This window comes from Anomaloglossus baeobatrachus, chromosome 2 (assembly GCF_048569485.1).
Source record: "Anomaloglossus baeobatrachus isolate aAnoBae1 chromosome 2, aAnoBae1.hap1, whole genome shotgun sequence".
Taxonomy (NCBI): domain Eukaryota; kingdom Metazoa; phylum Chordata; class Amphibia; order Anura; family Aromobatidae; genus Anomaloglossus; species Anomaloglossus baeobatrachus.
Window position 1 is genome coordinate 758,663,801 of NC_134354.1, and position 17,042 is coordinate 758,680,842.

The 17,042-nt window shown below is 51.3% G+C and overlaps 1 protein-coding gene across 1 annotated transcript in view; it reads right to left on the bottom strand.

Annotated features, from left to right (window-relative positions):
- Nucleotides 1-1,091: 1,091 nt before the first annotated feature.
- C2H11orf97 (chromosome 2 C11orf97 homolog) overlaps nucleotides 1,092-17,042 on the bottom strand; it is a 250,799-nt gene continuing 234,848 nt past the window's right edge. Inside the window, exon 6 of the mRNA XM_075334677.1 lies at nucleotides 1,092-1,230. Coding sequence (XP_075190792.1) covers nucleotides 1,136-1,230 — 95 coding nt within the window. The 3' untranslated portion in view covers nucleotides 1,092-1,135. The remainder of the gene's footprint in view (nucleotides 1,231-17,042) is intronic.

Sequence of the window (17,042 nt, forward strand, 5' to 3'; positions counted from 1 at the left end):
CAGTCAGTACAGTTCTACAGTGGTGCAGGGAAAGATAGCCGCCATCAACCTGTCCGGGGAGAGCACAGACCCAGCAGCCGGCTGCGGGACCCGTCCATCCAGCCGTTTTGTTTACCAGTGACTCTGTGAATCTATGCCTGAGTGAGTGCAACAGTGCCATCCGGCGCCGCGCTGCCTCCGCAACCCTGCACCCCAGCTACCCTGCCTCCCCGTATCATCACCGGGCCCCGGAATCACTAACCCCTACCCACGGAGGGGGAACCAACATCCTAGCTGCTACCTGCCATCGCTCCCGGGATCCCCGTAACCAGCAGCGGTGGTGCCCATCATCACCACGACCCGTGGGTGGCGTCACGAACTATCTCCCCAAACAAACCACCCCTTTTCACTCGTGGGCGAGGAGCGCTGCTCGAGTCCCCAGGTCCGGCCCACCGTTCGAGCCACCAAACAGCAGCAGAAGCCCCGGACCCGAGCGTAGCGAGCACGGCCCCTCCGCCCGCGACAAATACAGGCTTACTGCTTCACTGAAGTAAAGGGTATTAGACCTATCACCAGCACAGAGTAAGGGGGAATGAGAGCATTTAAAGACACGACGGGAAGTGCTGAAGATTAACAGCTGAAAAGGTGAGGAAATCTGCAGGGTCCTAAAAAGAAAGGGATAAACCCAAAGCAGGAAAAATAGGCAAAAGTCAGAGAGCAGCTGGTGTAGGCAAATGCTGCGACCTTCTACAGCCGGAAACTACAGGACTGTCTGTCGAGCGTGACACACCCGTGACAGGGATCTTGTCCCCGGCCATGAATTACCAATGAGGTCACTAGACCAGGGTCCTTTGAAAATGTTTGCTCAACTGAAATGCAATGTGAAATGATGACTGGAATACTGGCAGCTTTACCCACTTTATTGAAGACTGTCTAAAAATCAACATATGTGTTCATTCCATTCAATCTCATGACCAGCAGAGATTATTTGAACCCAGAAGTCTTGAAACTATACACAATTCCTCTATTCTTGCATCAAATTCAAATGCATTGTAAGTATTATAAAAACTCACCATAAAAGGTGTTAACAATCTAACAATAAGCATCTGGTGGCAAAAGAACATACGGTAGGCATCATAAAATGAATAAAAATACACTACGGAGGAGGCACGTCTTCTGCGTCCCTGCTGAGATAGGGCTTTGGCTGGGATGTCAGCGGTTTTGGAAGCCATTTCTTACTGGAAGCACCATCTGTTCGAAGGGTGAAAACACAATATCTGTTTACTACCTTGGGATTGGTTGTACTCTTCATCTAATTATACTTTTTATATCTCACAGTCTCTTAGGTTAGTGCCTGGGATCAGTACAAAGCTGCAGACAGCGAGATCGGAAAACAGAATTTTGCGGCAGATGTTGCAGTTTGTAATGTAAGCGCGGGTTCCTATATATCAGACAGGTCTGGGTAATGGGTGTATAAAAGTATATCTTCATGAACAGACTGGCCAGTAAAGGCAGAATATTCCCTTTTAAGGCTTCACATAATGGCTAATGTTCTAAATAACTGGAGAACACAAACACATACATATGTATACATACTGCATGTATATGCAGTGTCAGTCTGGGGTGGCAGGGGTCCACCAGTAACATTGACTCTGGAGGCCCACTGATCAACTACATGCAACTATTACATTCACACATGTATCTATGCTTCTATATAATAATACATTGCGTAGTTTGTAAAATTAATGATGAGATGCTGCTTTTGTATATAGTGAAAAAGTATATTGTGCCAACTACTGATCATATTTGGGGGGCAACTGACAAACTACTACAAAGGGGCCCACCAGAGGATTCTGACCTGCCCACCCCAGGGCTCTGGGACACCCGGTGCCGGGCCGGACTAGTCCAGGGGTAGTCAGCGGTGGCGGGGCCCGACTCCGTGACCCTGGCGGGGTCAACTAATATGGCGGTGGTGTTGGGGGTGATTATTAATAAAGTTTATATTCGTGACGCCACCTGTGGTTTGCGGCTATTAAGCCGCCGCTGCTGTATGGGGCCTCCGGAGCTGGTGGAATGGCAGCTTGGATGGTCCTGCTCCCCACAGGTGGAGCGGTACCCCGGGGCAACCGTTGAAGCTTATTAAAGTCTATGGTGATGTTGTAGATGGGGCAGTGCCGGCGAAATAATGGAGGCAACACCAGGGGGTGCAGTTTCAAGGTTTTACTCACTGGTTCATGGCTGTAGCAAACTGGCCGCCCACTGGTGTGGTGGAATTCCCTGTCAGGGACCTCCGCCGATCCCGGGTAGTTCTGGGAGTAAATGCCGGTGCACCACTTAGTTGTGTCTCTTCCCTCGACTGTCTTCAAAGCCTTGACTTTTCTGGATAAACCTGTCTTGGCCTCCACTATAGGTTCTGGACAAGAAAGCTTGCCTGAATGGAACTCTGCCCTCTTCCCAGGGGTTCTACAGTGGGATGTGGCCTTGGGCGCTTGCAACCACCCTGGGCCTCGGTGTTCACTTTTGGAAATGACTTCTTTTCCTCCAGTTTCTAGGGACCGTCCCCTGTATACAGCCTGATCCCTCCACCCGATGGACTTAGTGGAACAGGCCACAAGCTTGAAAGCCGTCTGTGGCCCTGGAATCCCTTCTTTACTGTCTGTGGTGTCACCTGGGCCTAGCTGGGCCCCAGGGTCTCCACCAGGAAGCTTCACTCTTGCTTTTCTGAGGTATCAACCTCTCTCTCTCCTTCCAACTCCTCCTGACAGACTACTCTGCTTCTCTCCTATCTCACTCTCTGAGGTAAACTCACTACTGAACTTCCTGTATCTGCTCTACACTCTGTTGGCTCCTCCCACCTTCCCAGTTGCTAGGCCCCACCCTATGGGAGAAGAGATGGGTCTTACGGCCCCCAGCATGCAGCCTCGGGGTAGCTGCCACTATCCCCTGTCCCTGTGTGTGCCTAACAATGGGTGTAGTGTGAATATGCCTGTGAATCAGTGTTTATGTGGCGCCCCTGACCTGGTCAGGCACCACTGAGTACTGCACCCATGCTGGGGACAGTACAACACAGGTAATCCAGAAGGCTGACCGGGGTGTGGTACACAGGCGCATAGTGATCAGGTCTCACACATGTACCTTTGAGAGGACCCCTGGGGATCCCAGGAGGGGGAAAAGCCTTCACCTTCACTGGAATAGTGGAGGGGGCCAAAAGCCTCCATCTCCTCTCAAGGGGTGTGGTAAGAGAATCTGGTTGCTAGGTGGCGTAGGCAGGCACAAAAGGGAAAAGAGAAGGAGGAGTAAACAGTCTGCAGCAGAGTGTGGAGGAGTGAGGAGCAGAAAAGTGAAGCTCTGACAGGAGCAGCAGTGAAGGTCCCAGATGTGAGCCGGTTCAGAGCAGAGTCCAGGGAGCTCCGAGGAGAGCTGACCCCTTCCCCTGGGCTGCTGTAGTCTGACAGCGTCCGCGCAGTGGCTACCGACGGGGGAGAACGGTCACCTAGGAGTGCTACCCGAAACCCATCTCCAGCTAGAGAGAGAGCACAGAGTGGGAAGTAAGGAGACTGCTAGGGAGAACCAGGCCCAAACGGGCGGCAGATCCCGGAGTGGGGATAGATCCACCTTTCCCTGCTAAACCTGCCGGTGTGGGGCCCTCAAAGCCCACACCACAACACCACAAAAGCCGCAGCCACGTAGCCACAGTTAGGGCCCATAGCTCACAGGAGGCAAGCAGCTGGAGTGAGCTGGTCCAGGCCACAAGCAAACGGCAAACGAAGGGGAGTGAGGCTTCAGCAACTTCCCTGGGTGACCCCCATAGGGACTAAAAGTCGGGGTTACCCCAAACCACTAAGGGCTAAGGAAGGCGAGTTGGTAGTCACCATCAGAAGTCAGCCTGAAGGATACCTGGTTCCAGCCTGGTTCATCCCAGCTATGCCCGGGTTACTCACCCTGCCATCTGAAGTGAGTAAAAACCCTGAAAGACATTCTGCCTGTGTGGAGTTATTCTGCGCCTTGTGGTTCTACGCACCTACACAGGGCCCTGGGGCTTGCCTCACTCTCAGGAGGCTATTCCAACTAACTGCACTCACCATCAGCCCCAGGCGTCCCTCAACCTGCAGTGGCGGTCCCTACTGGCCGCAATACTGAGAGTGGCGTCACGACAAGAAGAAGATCTCCTACCTGTGACAGGATCCAGCCGAGTGGAGTCCCTGAAGGTAATGCACCGACACAGCACCTGTGGGGCTTCACATCTGGCGTCACGAACAGGATAAGGACTAGACCTGTTCAGACAGGTGACCATGTGCCTGGGCGGTCCGCTTGAAAAATTGGAAGCGCCGCCATATTGCCACCATGAAAAGCGCGCTGAAAAACAACAGCAGCCCGCGCTGGGAGAAGTTACCGCCCACGAAGAGGTGTGGCTACCCAGAGATCCCCTGCAGAGTTCTGACCTCGCTTGTGAAGAGAGCGGAAGCGTCCAGAGACGTCGGGACAGAAAGGGAGCCAGAAGCCTGCTGCTGGGAGAGGAGCTGCTGAAAGAGGCAGAGCGGAAACTGAACAGCTTGCTACTAGAGGCAACGACGAGTCCACTGCTGGGAAATCGTGCAGAAGACGGCGCAGAAGAAATGGCGTCTGACCGCAGAAACCCAGAACCGGGCTCCGCTGCCTGGTGGTATCGGGAGCTGGCCCAGTTCTGCGACCGACTGGAGACCCGGGTCGTGGAGCAGATCAGAGAAGAACGCATGGAACTTCTGGAGATGGCTGCCGCGGTTCAGGCCTATGAAGGGAGAGCCGCGCGCCGAGCGCCAGACCGAGTGGCAACGACTCAGACCCCGATGCTGCCACCGATGGGTGAGTCCAGTATTACCCCTGCCGGCCCGGATGCCCCGACCCCTGCTGCCACGCCCGCAGTCCCTGAAGAGGCGCCCGGCGCGGCGACGCTGAGCCAGGCCGCAGCCACGCCAGGTGCGGCCCGCCAAGCCCAGGCCGCCGCAGCGATGCCCTGCTCGGCCCACCAAGACCCGGTCCCTGCAGCGATGCCCTGCCCGGCCCGCAAAGAACCGGCTGCCACCGCGACCCTCATCCACGCCGCAGGTGTGACGCTGACCCAGGCCGCCGCCATGCTAGGCCCGGCCCGCCGAGACCCCACCGCAGCCGCAACGCTCATCCGCGCCGCAAGTGAGGTGCTGAACCAGGCCGCAGCCCCGTCAGGTGCGGCCCGCCAAGCCCAGATCGCTGCAGCGACGCCCAGCCCAGCCTGCAAAGACCCCATCGCAGCTGCGACGCCGATCCAAGCTGCGCCAGAAACGCCCATCCAGGCCGCCGCCATGCCAGGCGCGGCCCGCCAAGACCAGGCCGCCGCCATATCGGGCGCGGCCCGCCAAGAAAAGACAGACGTACCCTTGTTTACCCCGGCCTGCAAGGCCAGAGCAGACACCGCTCCCCAGTCCAAAGAGGTCCCTGCTGGAAAGCCCACGCTGGGGGAGGACCCCGCATACTGGCAGCTGAAGGCTGACATGGAGGCCAAGTTTCCACAATGGTTGGTGGACCAGTACATACTCCCTCCGCATACCCCCAAGACGACTCCTGCAGCAATCATGCCAAAAAGATCCCTGCCTGGGCCTGCTGAAGAAAGTCCATCCCCAGCACTGCCACCAAAGGAGTGCTCAGAAGAACTAAGGGGGAGGGGAGGCCAGGAAGCTGAGGAGCTGACTCAGGAGCCATCAGCAGTGGATCCATGCCCAGAGCCGGAGATGTTGCCATATTCTCGCTGGGATGAAGAGGAAGATTTATCTAGCAACCTCACCTGGGAGCCTGCCAGCAGCGAAGCAGCCACCCAGCAGAATCAAGCCCGCAAGACACGGCGCCGTAGCCGAAACCAGTTGTCACCTGCTCCGCCATCCCCAGAGCAAAGAGATGACATAACGGCCAGAGACCTAGAAGAAAAACGGTTCCTGAGAAGAGCCAAAGCACAGGTCAGAGGACCCCTTTGTAGAGGAATTGTGGAAGACTTTAGCCTGAAGTCAGGATACGGGTTCATCGTTGCACCTGGTATCAAAGAAGGTATCTTCGTCAATAGAAGAGATGTGAGAGCTCATCTGCCCAGAGGACACCCTGGCAGAAACTTAAAAATGGGAGACTCCGTACAGTTTACCCTGCATCAAGGCGAAAGAGGCTGGTACGCGCTAGATGTAGTACCATGTCCCAAAGAAGAAAGGAAAGACAGTAATAAAGAAAGAAAAGACCAAAGACCTAATGATGAGACCACTACAGATGAGGAAAAAGGTCAAGAAACCAACAGGTGCCGCAGCCCTACAGGCCCAAGCCCTGGTGAAGAGGAGTCTGCATAAGTTCAAGTAAAGTACAGCAAGTTTTGACCAGTTGGAAAGTTTGTTTTGCAACGTTTTAAAAGTTCAAGAATGTGCCCACATAAACTGATGTGAGAAATAAACCTTAAGGCTATGAACTGGCTATAGCCACAAACTCTCGCAGTGTACATAGTTACCCCAGAGGTACCACCACCAGAGCCAGCCTGTTTAGGGGCTTGGCTCACCTGCAACCAGGGAGCACGTCCGTTTATGGGGCCTTGGCTCGCCTGCAACCAGGGAGCATGCCTGTTTATGGGGCCTGGCTCTCCACCACAAAGAGGGTACCTGGTCAGCACCAACTGTGGAGGCCGCCTCTACATCCTGCCAGAAGAGGCTGAAGGCGCGGCTCCACCAGGCCAGGTATACCCTGAAACCACCAGCCCATGAAAGCCGCCTCTACATCCTGCCAGAAGTGGCTGAAGGCGCGGCCAACGTGAGAGGGTTTTGGGTGGGTTAACGGACTTGTGGGTGGAGGGTGGTGATGTATGGTACCTGGTGGTTTTAAAAAGTTTTACGATGTTTTAATGTTTTATGCATTTTAAAATGTTGTCTTGCAGCCCGAGGACGTGCTGGTGATAACTAAGGGGGAATGTGGCGCCCCTGACCTGGTCAGGCACCACTGAGTACTGCACCCATGCTGGGGACAGTACAACACAGGTAATCCAGAAGGCTGACCGGGGTGTGGTACACAGGCGCATAGTGATCAGGTCTCACACATGTACCTTTGAGAGGACCCCTGGGGATCCCAGGAGGGGGAAAAGCCTTCACCTTCACTGGAATAGTGGAGGGGGCCAAAAGCCTCCATCTCCTCTCAAGGGGTGTGGTAAGAGAATCTGGTTGCTAGGTGGCGTAGGCAGGCACAAAAGGGAAAAGAGAAGGAGGAGTAAACAGTCTGCAGCAGAGTGTGGAGGAGTGAGGAGCAGAAAAGTGAAGCTCTGACAGGAGCAGCAGTGAAGGTCCCAGATGTGAGCCGGTTCAGAGCAGAGTCCAGGGAGCTCCGAGGAGAGCTGACCCCTTCCCCTGGGCTGCTGTAGTCTGACAGCGTCCGCGCAGTGGCTACCGACGGGGGAGAACGGTCACCTAGGAGTGCTACCCGAAACCCATCTCCAGCTAGAGAGAGAGCACAGAGTGGGAAGTAAGGAGACTGCTAGGGAGAACCAGGCCCAAACGGGCGGCAGATCCCGGAGTGGGGATAGATCCACCTTTCCCTGCTAAACCTGCCGGTGTGGGGCCCTCAAAGCCCACACCACAACACCACAAAAGCCGCAGCCACGTAGCCACAGTTAGGGCCCATAGCTCACAGGAGGCAAGCAGCTGGAGTGAGCTGGTCCAGGCCACAAGCAAACGGCAAACGAAGGGGAGTGAGGCTTCAGCAACTTCCCTGGGTGACCCCCATAGGGACTAAAAGTCGGGGTTACCCCAAACCACTAAGGGCTAAGGAAGGCGAGTTGGTAGTCACCATCAGAAGTCAGCCTGAAGGATACCTGGTTCCAGCCTGGTTCATCCCAGCTACGCCCGGGTTACTCACCCTGCCATCTGAAGTGAGTAAAAACCCTGAAAGACATTCTGCCTGTGTGGAGTTATTCTGCGCCTTGTGGTTCTACGCACCTACACAGGGCCCTGGGGCTTGCCTCACTCTCAGGAGGCTATTCCAACTAACTGCACTCACCATCAGCCCCAGGCGTCCCTCAACCTGCAGTGGCGGTCCCTACTGGCCGCAATACTGAGAGTGGCGTCACGACAAGAAGAAGATCTCCTACCTGTGACAGGATCCAGCCGAGTGGAGTCCCTGAAGGTAATGCACCGACACAGCACCTGTGGGGCTTCACATTTACCCCTGTCCTTACCCAGGATGGGACATCACACCTCTGGCTGAGGTGCAATGTCTCTGTGGCGACGGAAGCCTCAGGGGCGCCACAATTCTCCTGCTCTCCTGTGGGCCAGTCGAAGCCTGCATGTATGTATTTGTGCAGCGCCCCACAAAGCAGGTGGGCCGTCGCGGGTACGGTCAGGCGATGTCACGGGTGGCCTTGCCCAGTTCCGTTGCCCTGAGGCGTGCAGTAAAGGAAGGGAAAGCGGGGTGATTGGGAAAAGTTTGTCATGACACCTGTGGTATGCGGCCAGGGATTAGCCGCCGCTGCAGAATTCCTTGTTGGGGCGGTTGTTATGGCAGCTGGGATGGTGTCGCTCCCCACAGGCGGAGCAGGCTCTGGGTGGATGACAAAGGGTTTGGGAATCCCCAGCAAGCGCCGGAGTGCGGGGCGACGGCATCGCTAATCAGAGTCTGAGTCAGCAACTGTGGTTCCAGGTTCTTTTACTCACTGATTTAAAGCTGCACCCAGGTGCTGGTCTCTGCCGTAATGGGCTCCGGTAAATCCCAAGCAAGTAAGGGGCCACCACCGGTGTTTCAAGAAAGAAAGAGAGAGAGTGTCTTTTTCCTAGGATGTCCCCCTCAGCAGTTAGGAACCCGGCTGAGCTCCCGCTCCGAGTCCTGGGCCTAATGAAGTCCAAGAGTTCCAGAGGTGTCTTGTCAGAACTATGGTCCCGACTTGTCTGCCCACGATGTGAGTGTGAGCGCGTATTTCTACCCCCAAGTAGAACCCGCCCCCCAGGTGGCTGGCTTCAGTGACCGGGGAAGTCCAATGCATCCTGCTGGCCACCCCCCTATCTACCCTGAGCCAACCCACCCTGTGTGACGGCTCCTTAGCTGTATGTACACTGTGTTCCAAATTATTATGCAAAAAGAGTTTAGGAGTGAGAAGGTTAGAAATGTTTTGTTTGTCATTTAAACTCATTGATGGTGATGTGTGTCAGGGCTCTTTATATCACTGAAAGCAATTGCAGATACCTGTGCACATTAGTTTGGCAGGTGTGTCCAAATAAAGGCAAGACTACTTAAGAAGGCTGTTCCACATTATTAAGCAGCCTACATTTTTTGCCAAAATGGGAAAGAAAAAGGATGTGTCGGCTGCTGAGAAGCAACAAATTGTGGAGTATTTAGGTCAAGGCATTACTACAATCAACATTGCCAAGACACTTCATCGTGATCGTCGCACAATCAAGAAGTATGTAGCTGATTCCCAGCACACACGTGTGCGTGCTGATAAGGAAAAATTGAGGACTCTTTCCAACAGGCAATTGCATCAGGTTAAAAGAGCCGCTGCTAAAATGCCTGGTCATAGCAGCAGACAAGTTTTTGAAGCTGCTGGTGCCTCTAACGTCCTCCGAACAACAGGAAGCAGGGTCCTTCAGAGGTTTGCAGCTGTGCGTAAGCCATCCTGTCGCCACCTCTATCCACTGCACACAAGCAGAAACGGCTCCAGTGGGCCAAACGATACATGAAGACTGACTTCCAAACTGTTTTGTTCACCGATGAGTGCCATGCAATGCTCGATGGTCCAGATGGATGGAGTGGAGGATGGCTGGTTGATGGACACCACATGAAAACACGGCTAAGGTGCCACAAGGAGGAGGTGGAGTAATGTTTTCGGCTCGAATCATGGAGAGAGAGATTGTCGGCCCCTTTAGGATCCCTGAAGGGGTAAAGATGAACTCCATAATCTATGTGGAGTTTCTAAAACAGCACTTCCTGCCATGGTTCAGGAGGAAGAACTGTGCATTCCGCAGCAAGATCATTTTCATGCATGATAATGCACCGTCTCATGCTGCAAATAACACATCTGCATCTCTGGCTGCTGTAGGCATAAAAGAGGACAAACTTATGGTGTGGCCACCATCTTCCCCTGACCTCAACCCCATTGAGAACCTCTGGAGCATCATCAAAAGGAGTGTCTATGATGGCGGGAGGCAGTTCACATCTAAGCAACAGCTCTGGGAGGATATTCTGTCCACATGCAAAACAATTGACGCACAAACCATCCAAAAACTGACAAACTCAATGGACGAGAGAGTTCAGAAGCTTCTTTTGAACAAGGAGCCCTATGTGCAAATGTAACAACACCTAGAATTAAGTTTTGACTTGAAAACTGTTTAATTTCATTTTGTAATAAGCTGATAATGCTTATAATTTCACAATTGACCCTTTTGTTTTTCAAAATAAAAATAAAAAGGTTGAAAGCTCTGCTGTGCATAATAATTTGGAATATGCATTTTGAGTGCATTTTGAGTGTTTATTATTTTTAAAAATATACTGTTTTCATAGGCAGTCTGATCAAAAACATTTCAATTATACTCGAATAGTAGCTGACTGGAAAATAACAATGACTGCAATTCATAAAGCTAATTTAGGAAAATATGAAAAAATATTTTTTGCATAATAATTTGGAACACAGTGTAGAGTGTGAATGTGCAACACTGGTGATTACCCCCCCCCCTTACCTGAGATGGATACCGCACCTTAATTGATGTGCCAGAGGCTCAGGGGCGCCACATATGCGATATATACACTATATCAGAGATGCTGCCAAACCGTTCAACAGTGCCAGAGATACAGTATCAAAGATGTACCAAACACTGCTACAGGTGCAAATATCCTTAAAGGGATATGCCAGGGCATTTTTACTACTGAAATTACTGGTATGGCTGCTTTGGTCCAAGTGTAACTGTCGCGGGCGGAGGAGGGGACGCCGCGCTCTCCCACTGCTCGGGTCAGGCTGCCGCTGCTGCTGCGGCCTGCTGCTGCTCGGTGGCTCGAGCGATGGGCCGGATCCCGGGGACTCGAGCGGCGCTCCTCTCCCGTGAGTGAAAGGGGATTGTTTTTTGGGATGGTTTATTGTCCGTGACACCACCCACGGTTGTGGTGATTGTGTGGACACCACCGCTGCTCTGTATGGGGATCCCGGGAGCGGTGACAGGGAGCAGCAAAGTTGTTGATTCTCCCCTCCGTGGGTAGGGGGTAGTTGTCCCGGGGCCCAGTGATGAGGTGGGTTATGAGGGATGGCGGGGCCGGTGCAGGACTTGGCGGGGTGCAGGGACGCGGGGGCAGCGCTGTGCCTCACGGCACTGTGGTACTCACTCAGCCTGAGACAGGGACACAGTTCTCGGTAAAACACACGGCTGGAAAGATGGTTCCCACAGACGGCTGCAGTTGCTTTTCCCCAGTAGTTGACGGTGACGGTCCCTTTTCCTGCACCTGAGATAATGTTGGTAGCGATGGGTTCCCACCGGTAACCCGCTCCCCGACTTGGATATGGGCCGGAGGAGCCCTACTTTGCCCGCAGGCGCTGGCCCTGAGAGACTGGTGCTCTGGCGGTGGCGGTGTCTCTGTCTAACGGTTGGACTGTTGCCTTCAATCGGGACTTGGTTGTTGGGAGACCCAGAGGTCCCCTTCACTGACGGATTTGGCAAATTCACGGCGACTCCTAGCCTTGCCGGGATCCGAAAGGCCCCTGCCAATGGTGCTGACTGCTCTTCGTATACCGCTCCGGTACCGCCGGGCCACCACCCGTCCACGGTCCTTTCGGTAACCTCCAAGTAGCCTCTCCTACAGACAGTCACCGCCGTCTGCTAACCTTGCTGTTCTCAGTCCGGGGCACACACCCGGACCAACTTCAGGCTTTCTTAAATGTTACTTTCACTTTCACTACTCTCACTTGCTCCTCTACCACTTCCTTCTCCTTCACTCCCCTAGCTTATCTGCCTGGTTTTCCCGCCTCCAGGGCTGTGAACTCCTCGGTGGGTGGAGCCAACCGCCTGGCCCACCCCCTGGTGTGAACATCAGCCCCTGGAGGAAGGCAACAAGGATTTTTGTGTAGCTTTGGTGTACCTATCTGGGGTGTAGGGTGTGGTGGTGTCATGACCTGTGACCCCTGGCTTGCCCAGGGCGCCACATAACAATCAAATAGATACCTGTCTTGAAGTAATCAACTGTGAGATCAATGTGAAATGGAACCTTGAAGCCACGGGCAAAAATGCCTGGTAGGGCATGGGGGGGTGTTGATGCACTCTGATCATATTGATATGCCCCTATTGTGCTTTAAGGTTAATCTGCATGCTGTCAATAATTGGGAAAGATTTATTTTTTGGGGGGGTAAAAAATGTTTGTGGTCTAAGGCTATGTGCACACGACATGTTTTTCTTGAAAAAGTGCTAAAAAAACGCAACAAAGAACGATCATAATGTCCAGCAATGTAAAAATAACATGCTGTGCACATGTTCCACCGTTCTATCATTTCAAGCTTTGAAAGCAAGCCGGGAAGCAGTTAAAAGATGTAGCATGTTCATTTTTTGGGTACCTTTTGCTTGCAAGCCGCTCACTATTTAACCCCTTCATGACTTTTGATGCATTGGTACGTCATTGATTATGTATGTTCATTTGATGCGGGCTCATGTAGCGAGCCCGCATATTTCCCCGCACGTCTGCTGATCTGTTCAGCTGACATGTGCAGCTAACAGGCGCGTGTGGATCTAGTTAAATCCTGTTGTCAATCTATGACAGTGGGGTTTAACGCGAGCCGGCAGGGACATTCACGCCCCCATCGGCGGCCCTGTGACATTATCATGGGATACCGGTGGGCTGTCATGACAGCCAGGGGTCATGAGATGACTGCTGTCACCGTCATGGTGTAGTTCTTGTGAACGCCGGTGCTCAGGAGATGGGTATTTCTGTTTTTCAGACCAGTCCTTAATCATCACTTTGAACAGCAGAAGAGATCGGAGTGTGTCAGCTTCAAATCCCCTAAAGAAACTATTAAAATCAATAAAAAGTGTAAAAGAAAATTTAAAACAATAAAAAAATACACAAAACTTCAAATCACCCCCCTTTGAAAATAAAACAATAAAAAAACAAACCCCAACATATTTGGAATCGCCGTGTTCAGAAATGCCCACTCTATCAAAATATAAAATAAATTAAGCTAATCGGTGAAGGGTAGTAAGAATTAAAAAAAAAGAACAACAAAAAAACAAAACCAATGGTGCAAAACGGATGGAAAACACCAAAAAGGATGCTGCAGGAAAAATGCTTCTTTGTTGTCCAATCCCGATCTTAGGGGGTGTATGACCTGAATATTATGAGGGCAATGGATGCAGCTGCGGGTCACTGTAAGCATCTTGTGCTGCCCTTCGTGCTACGTAACACCACAGCGGTTATTCAAAGTGTTGTCAATGACTTGTTCCGAGATATCAGTGGTGTATGTGTGGTCGTCTATCTTGATGACATCTTCATCTTTTCACCAGGTTATGAGTCACACATCCGACAGTATGCACTGTTGTGGCCAGAAGTTTTGACACAAATTTTGTTTTTCACAGTTTGCAGCTCCAGTGTTCTTAGATTATTATCAGCATTTCATGTTTTTTTTTAATCAGATCATTTTTATTCAAGGTATTAAGTAATTTTCAATTTAAACAAACATTAAACAATACTTATCTCAACAACCACAAACCCAAAAAAGTAAAAAGAGTGTGTAAATATATATTTCCTTAAGAGTGTATAGTTCTTCCCAGTCCCCGGTAGTTCTGCTCAGCGGTCTATTACTCCACTCCTACAGACCTTTTTACATATTCGCATATCCAGTTTACTAGCACCCACATCAACATGAAGTATAGGTGATAAAGCCAGTTCAGTACTATAGCGTTTAATGTCTGGAGATAACAATACCTTGAATGAAATAACAGGGGTTTCTAGCCATGGATGTGTGTCATGGTTTTAAACTTTTATTTTACTTTTAGAGCAGTGGTCCCCAACCTTTCTTAACCTATGAGCCACATTCAGCTCTGACAGATGGTCGCAAGCCACATCCAGAGCCATTGGGGTAGCCAAAGCTTTAACCAGGTATCGCACAGAGACCGTTATGCCACTTTGCCTTATAGGCAGCATATTTACATCCAAATGTTACTCCCATTTAGTATTCCAACATCAAGGAATTCTAATGAACTATAGCATTGTCACGCATGGACTTAGGGAAGGTCCGGCATGAAGTAAAACACACAACAGACAGGGATTTTATCAAGACAAACAAGTGGTACACCGGGGACACTTTAACAACAGTGGGTTCTAGCACTAGTGAGAGAGAAGATGGGCACCTCTTCCACTTAGCTGCTGCTGTACCCTTTACTCATAGCCAGTCCCTAAACAGGTTCCTTACCTGTTGCCGAGCAGGAACCTGAAACCCTGAATGACACTACAATAGTCCTGGCTAGTGAGTGGACAGGTAAGGGATGCTAGCCCCACAACTGCACTAAAGCAACACACAAGGAAAAGAAAGACAGACAGAGGGAAACACACCAACAGACTGCTGCAGTCAGCACCAAGACTGCAGCCTAAACAATTTCCAGAGAGGGTTCCACCATCTTCTTCCAACTCCAGGCCAAGCATCCAAATGAGAGTGAGAAGAACTGGCTCCCTCTACTGGGAGCAGCTGGTATATATAGGGTCTGGAAGTAGTCCAAACCGAAACCACCTGTAATTTCAATGAGATTGCTTGCTGGCAAGGAATACTGGCATTAACCCTCTCCTCCCCAAAAGAAAGGAAAATACATTTAACTCCAGAGGTGATCATAGCAATGGAATTCTAGCCATGGATCTGTCACAAGTCTCAAATGCAAAAAGACAGCCATGACACTAGCATCAAGCACTTGCACTCCGCTATGGCATCCCGCTTCAAGCACCTCTCTAAATGGCATTACCATCCTATCTCTAGCTTGGCTTATTTATCTCCTCACCCCCACTGCCAGTGAAAGCGCATCCAGATCTGGGCTACCAAAAATAGTCACCATCCACAGATCTACTCTTTATATCTGTTTGCTAGATCTGGTGCTTATGTACCATGATGGCAGACAGAAGCGAGCCACATATCATGGGCTCCCGAGCTACAGGTTGGGGACCCTTGTTTAGAGTATAATTTTGCAGGAAACATATGGATTGGACTGCAGAGGACGGGAGTAAATCTAATTCCCTGATGAAGCCTCCTTTAGACTTTTAGGGACATCTGTAAGAATGATTGAGGCATCTAATTCCACAATGATTTCTCTCATCTACAATCATTTCTTAACTAAAGGCCGCTTTACACGCTGTGATATTGTTACCGATATCGCTAGCGTGGGTACCCGCCCCCATCGGTTGTGCGACATGGGCAAATCGCTGCCCATGGCGCACAACATCGCCCAGATCCATCACACTATTTACCTGCCCTCCGACGTCGCTGTGACCGGCGAACCGCCTCCTTTCTAAGGGGTCGGTTCGTTCAGCGTCACAGCGACGTCACAGCTGCGTCACTGAACCGCCGCCCAATAGAAGCGGAGGGACGGAGATGAGCGGGACGAACATCCCGCCCACCTCCTTCCTTCCGCATTGCGGGCGGGAGGCAGGTAAGGAGAGCTTCCTCGTTCCTGCGGTGTCACACATACCGTTGTGTGCTGCCGCAGGAATGAGGAACAACATCGTTACTGCTGCAGCAACGATATTCAAGAATGGACCCCCATGTCACCGATGAGCGATTTTGCACGTTTTTGCAACGATGCAAAATCGCTCAAAGGTGTCACACGCAACGGCATCGCTAAAGCGACCAGATGTGCGTCACTAATTCCGTGACCCCAACGAGATCGCTTGAGCGATGTCGCCGCGTGTAAAGCGGCCTTTACTCCTGACAGTACTGCAACCCAAAAATGATTTGTCCTATCCCTCCCACAGGTTTCACCCACTACAAGTCTTCTAGTAATCACATGATTCTGTACTTGTTCCAAATCACCCTGGTATTAACAATACTATCTGACTGGTAACCAATTTTGGTGGCCAACCATTGTTCGGGATTGTATGTAATATGTTATGGCATCACTATCACTGCCACCATTTTGTCAACAACACCACTCTCTTACGAAACATGTGTCTCAAATGTGACCATAAAGAGGGACTCCACTTCTCAATCACTCGTCCACTAATCTATCACAATTGGCCAACAACTCCTGGTATTGATGTAACGTTTTGAAATTCCCTGCCACCCTGCTTCATCAGCCAGCATCCACTCAGTGGACCTAACCGAGGCTCCTCTGTGTAGGATCAGATGACTGTATAGCAGTATAAAGGGTGAAGGCTATTGCAACCCCTGGGGATCTACTAGATACAATGGGTATCAAGGGTGTGTTACGGGTGACAGTTCTGTGGTGTCCGACTATAGAAGGTCACAGCATTTGGCTGCGCAAACTGCTCCTTGACCTTCTATTATTTCTGCCTGGTTTTATCTCTTTCCCTTTAGGACCCCACTGAGTTCCTCAGTCTATCAACTGCTTCTCGTTAGTCTTTTCCTTGTGTCTTTATATACCTTCACTTCCTATTGCTCGGTGGTGGTGTTAGTTCCGTTACCTTTTACAAGTCTTCTGTGCAAGCAGTTGGCTTGCATTCATCTGGAGAATCTTGGTGGTTGTTGCAGTTCCTCTCCCCAAGTCAACTGGAGATACAGTAAGTTGTTTGTTATTTTCCCTTGTTTGTTTTCCCTGTATGTCCTTTAGCACACAGCGGGGTTGACGAAGAGGTCATCCCATCTACTCCCTACCTAGGGCCCAGATCAGGGTCAGCCTAGGGCCAGGTGTCCAGCTCAGTGCATAGTTGTAAAACCTATCTATGATGGTGAGGGAACCCAGGGCCCAGCAGTATGCTTGGTCAGGGGTCACCATCTCCCCCTTCCCTAGACCTAGGGTTTCCCTTCTCTTTCGCCGTTCTCTTGATACTTCCCCATACCTAGTTTGACAGTGTTGTACAATCTGGAATCCATCTACGATTTTTGCTGTTGCTCGATCCTGGGAACCCCA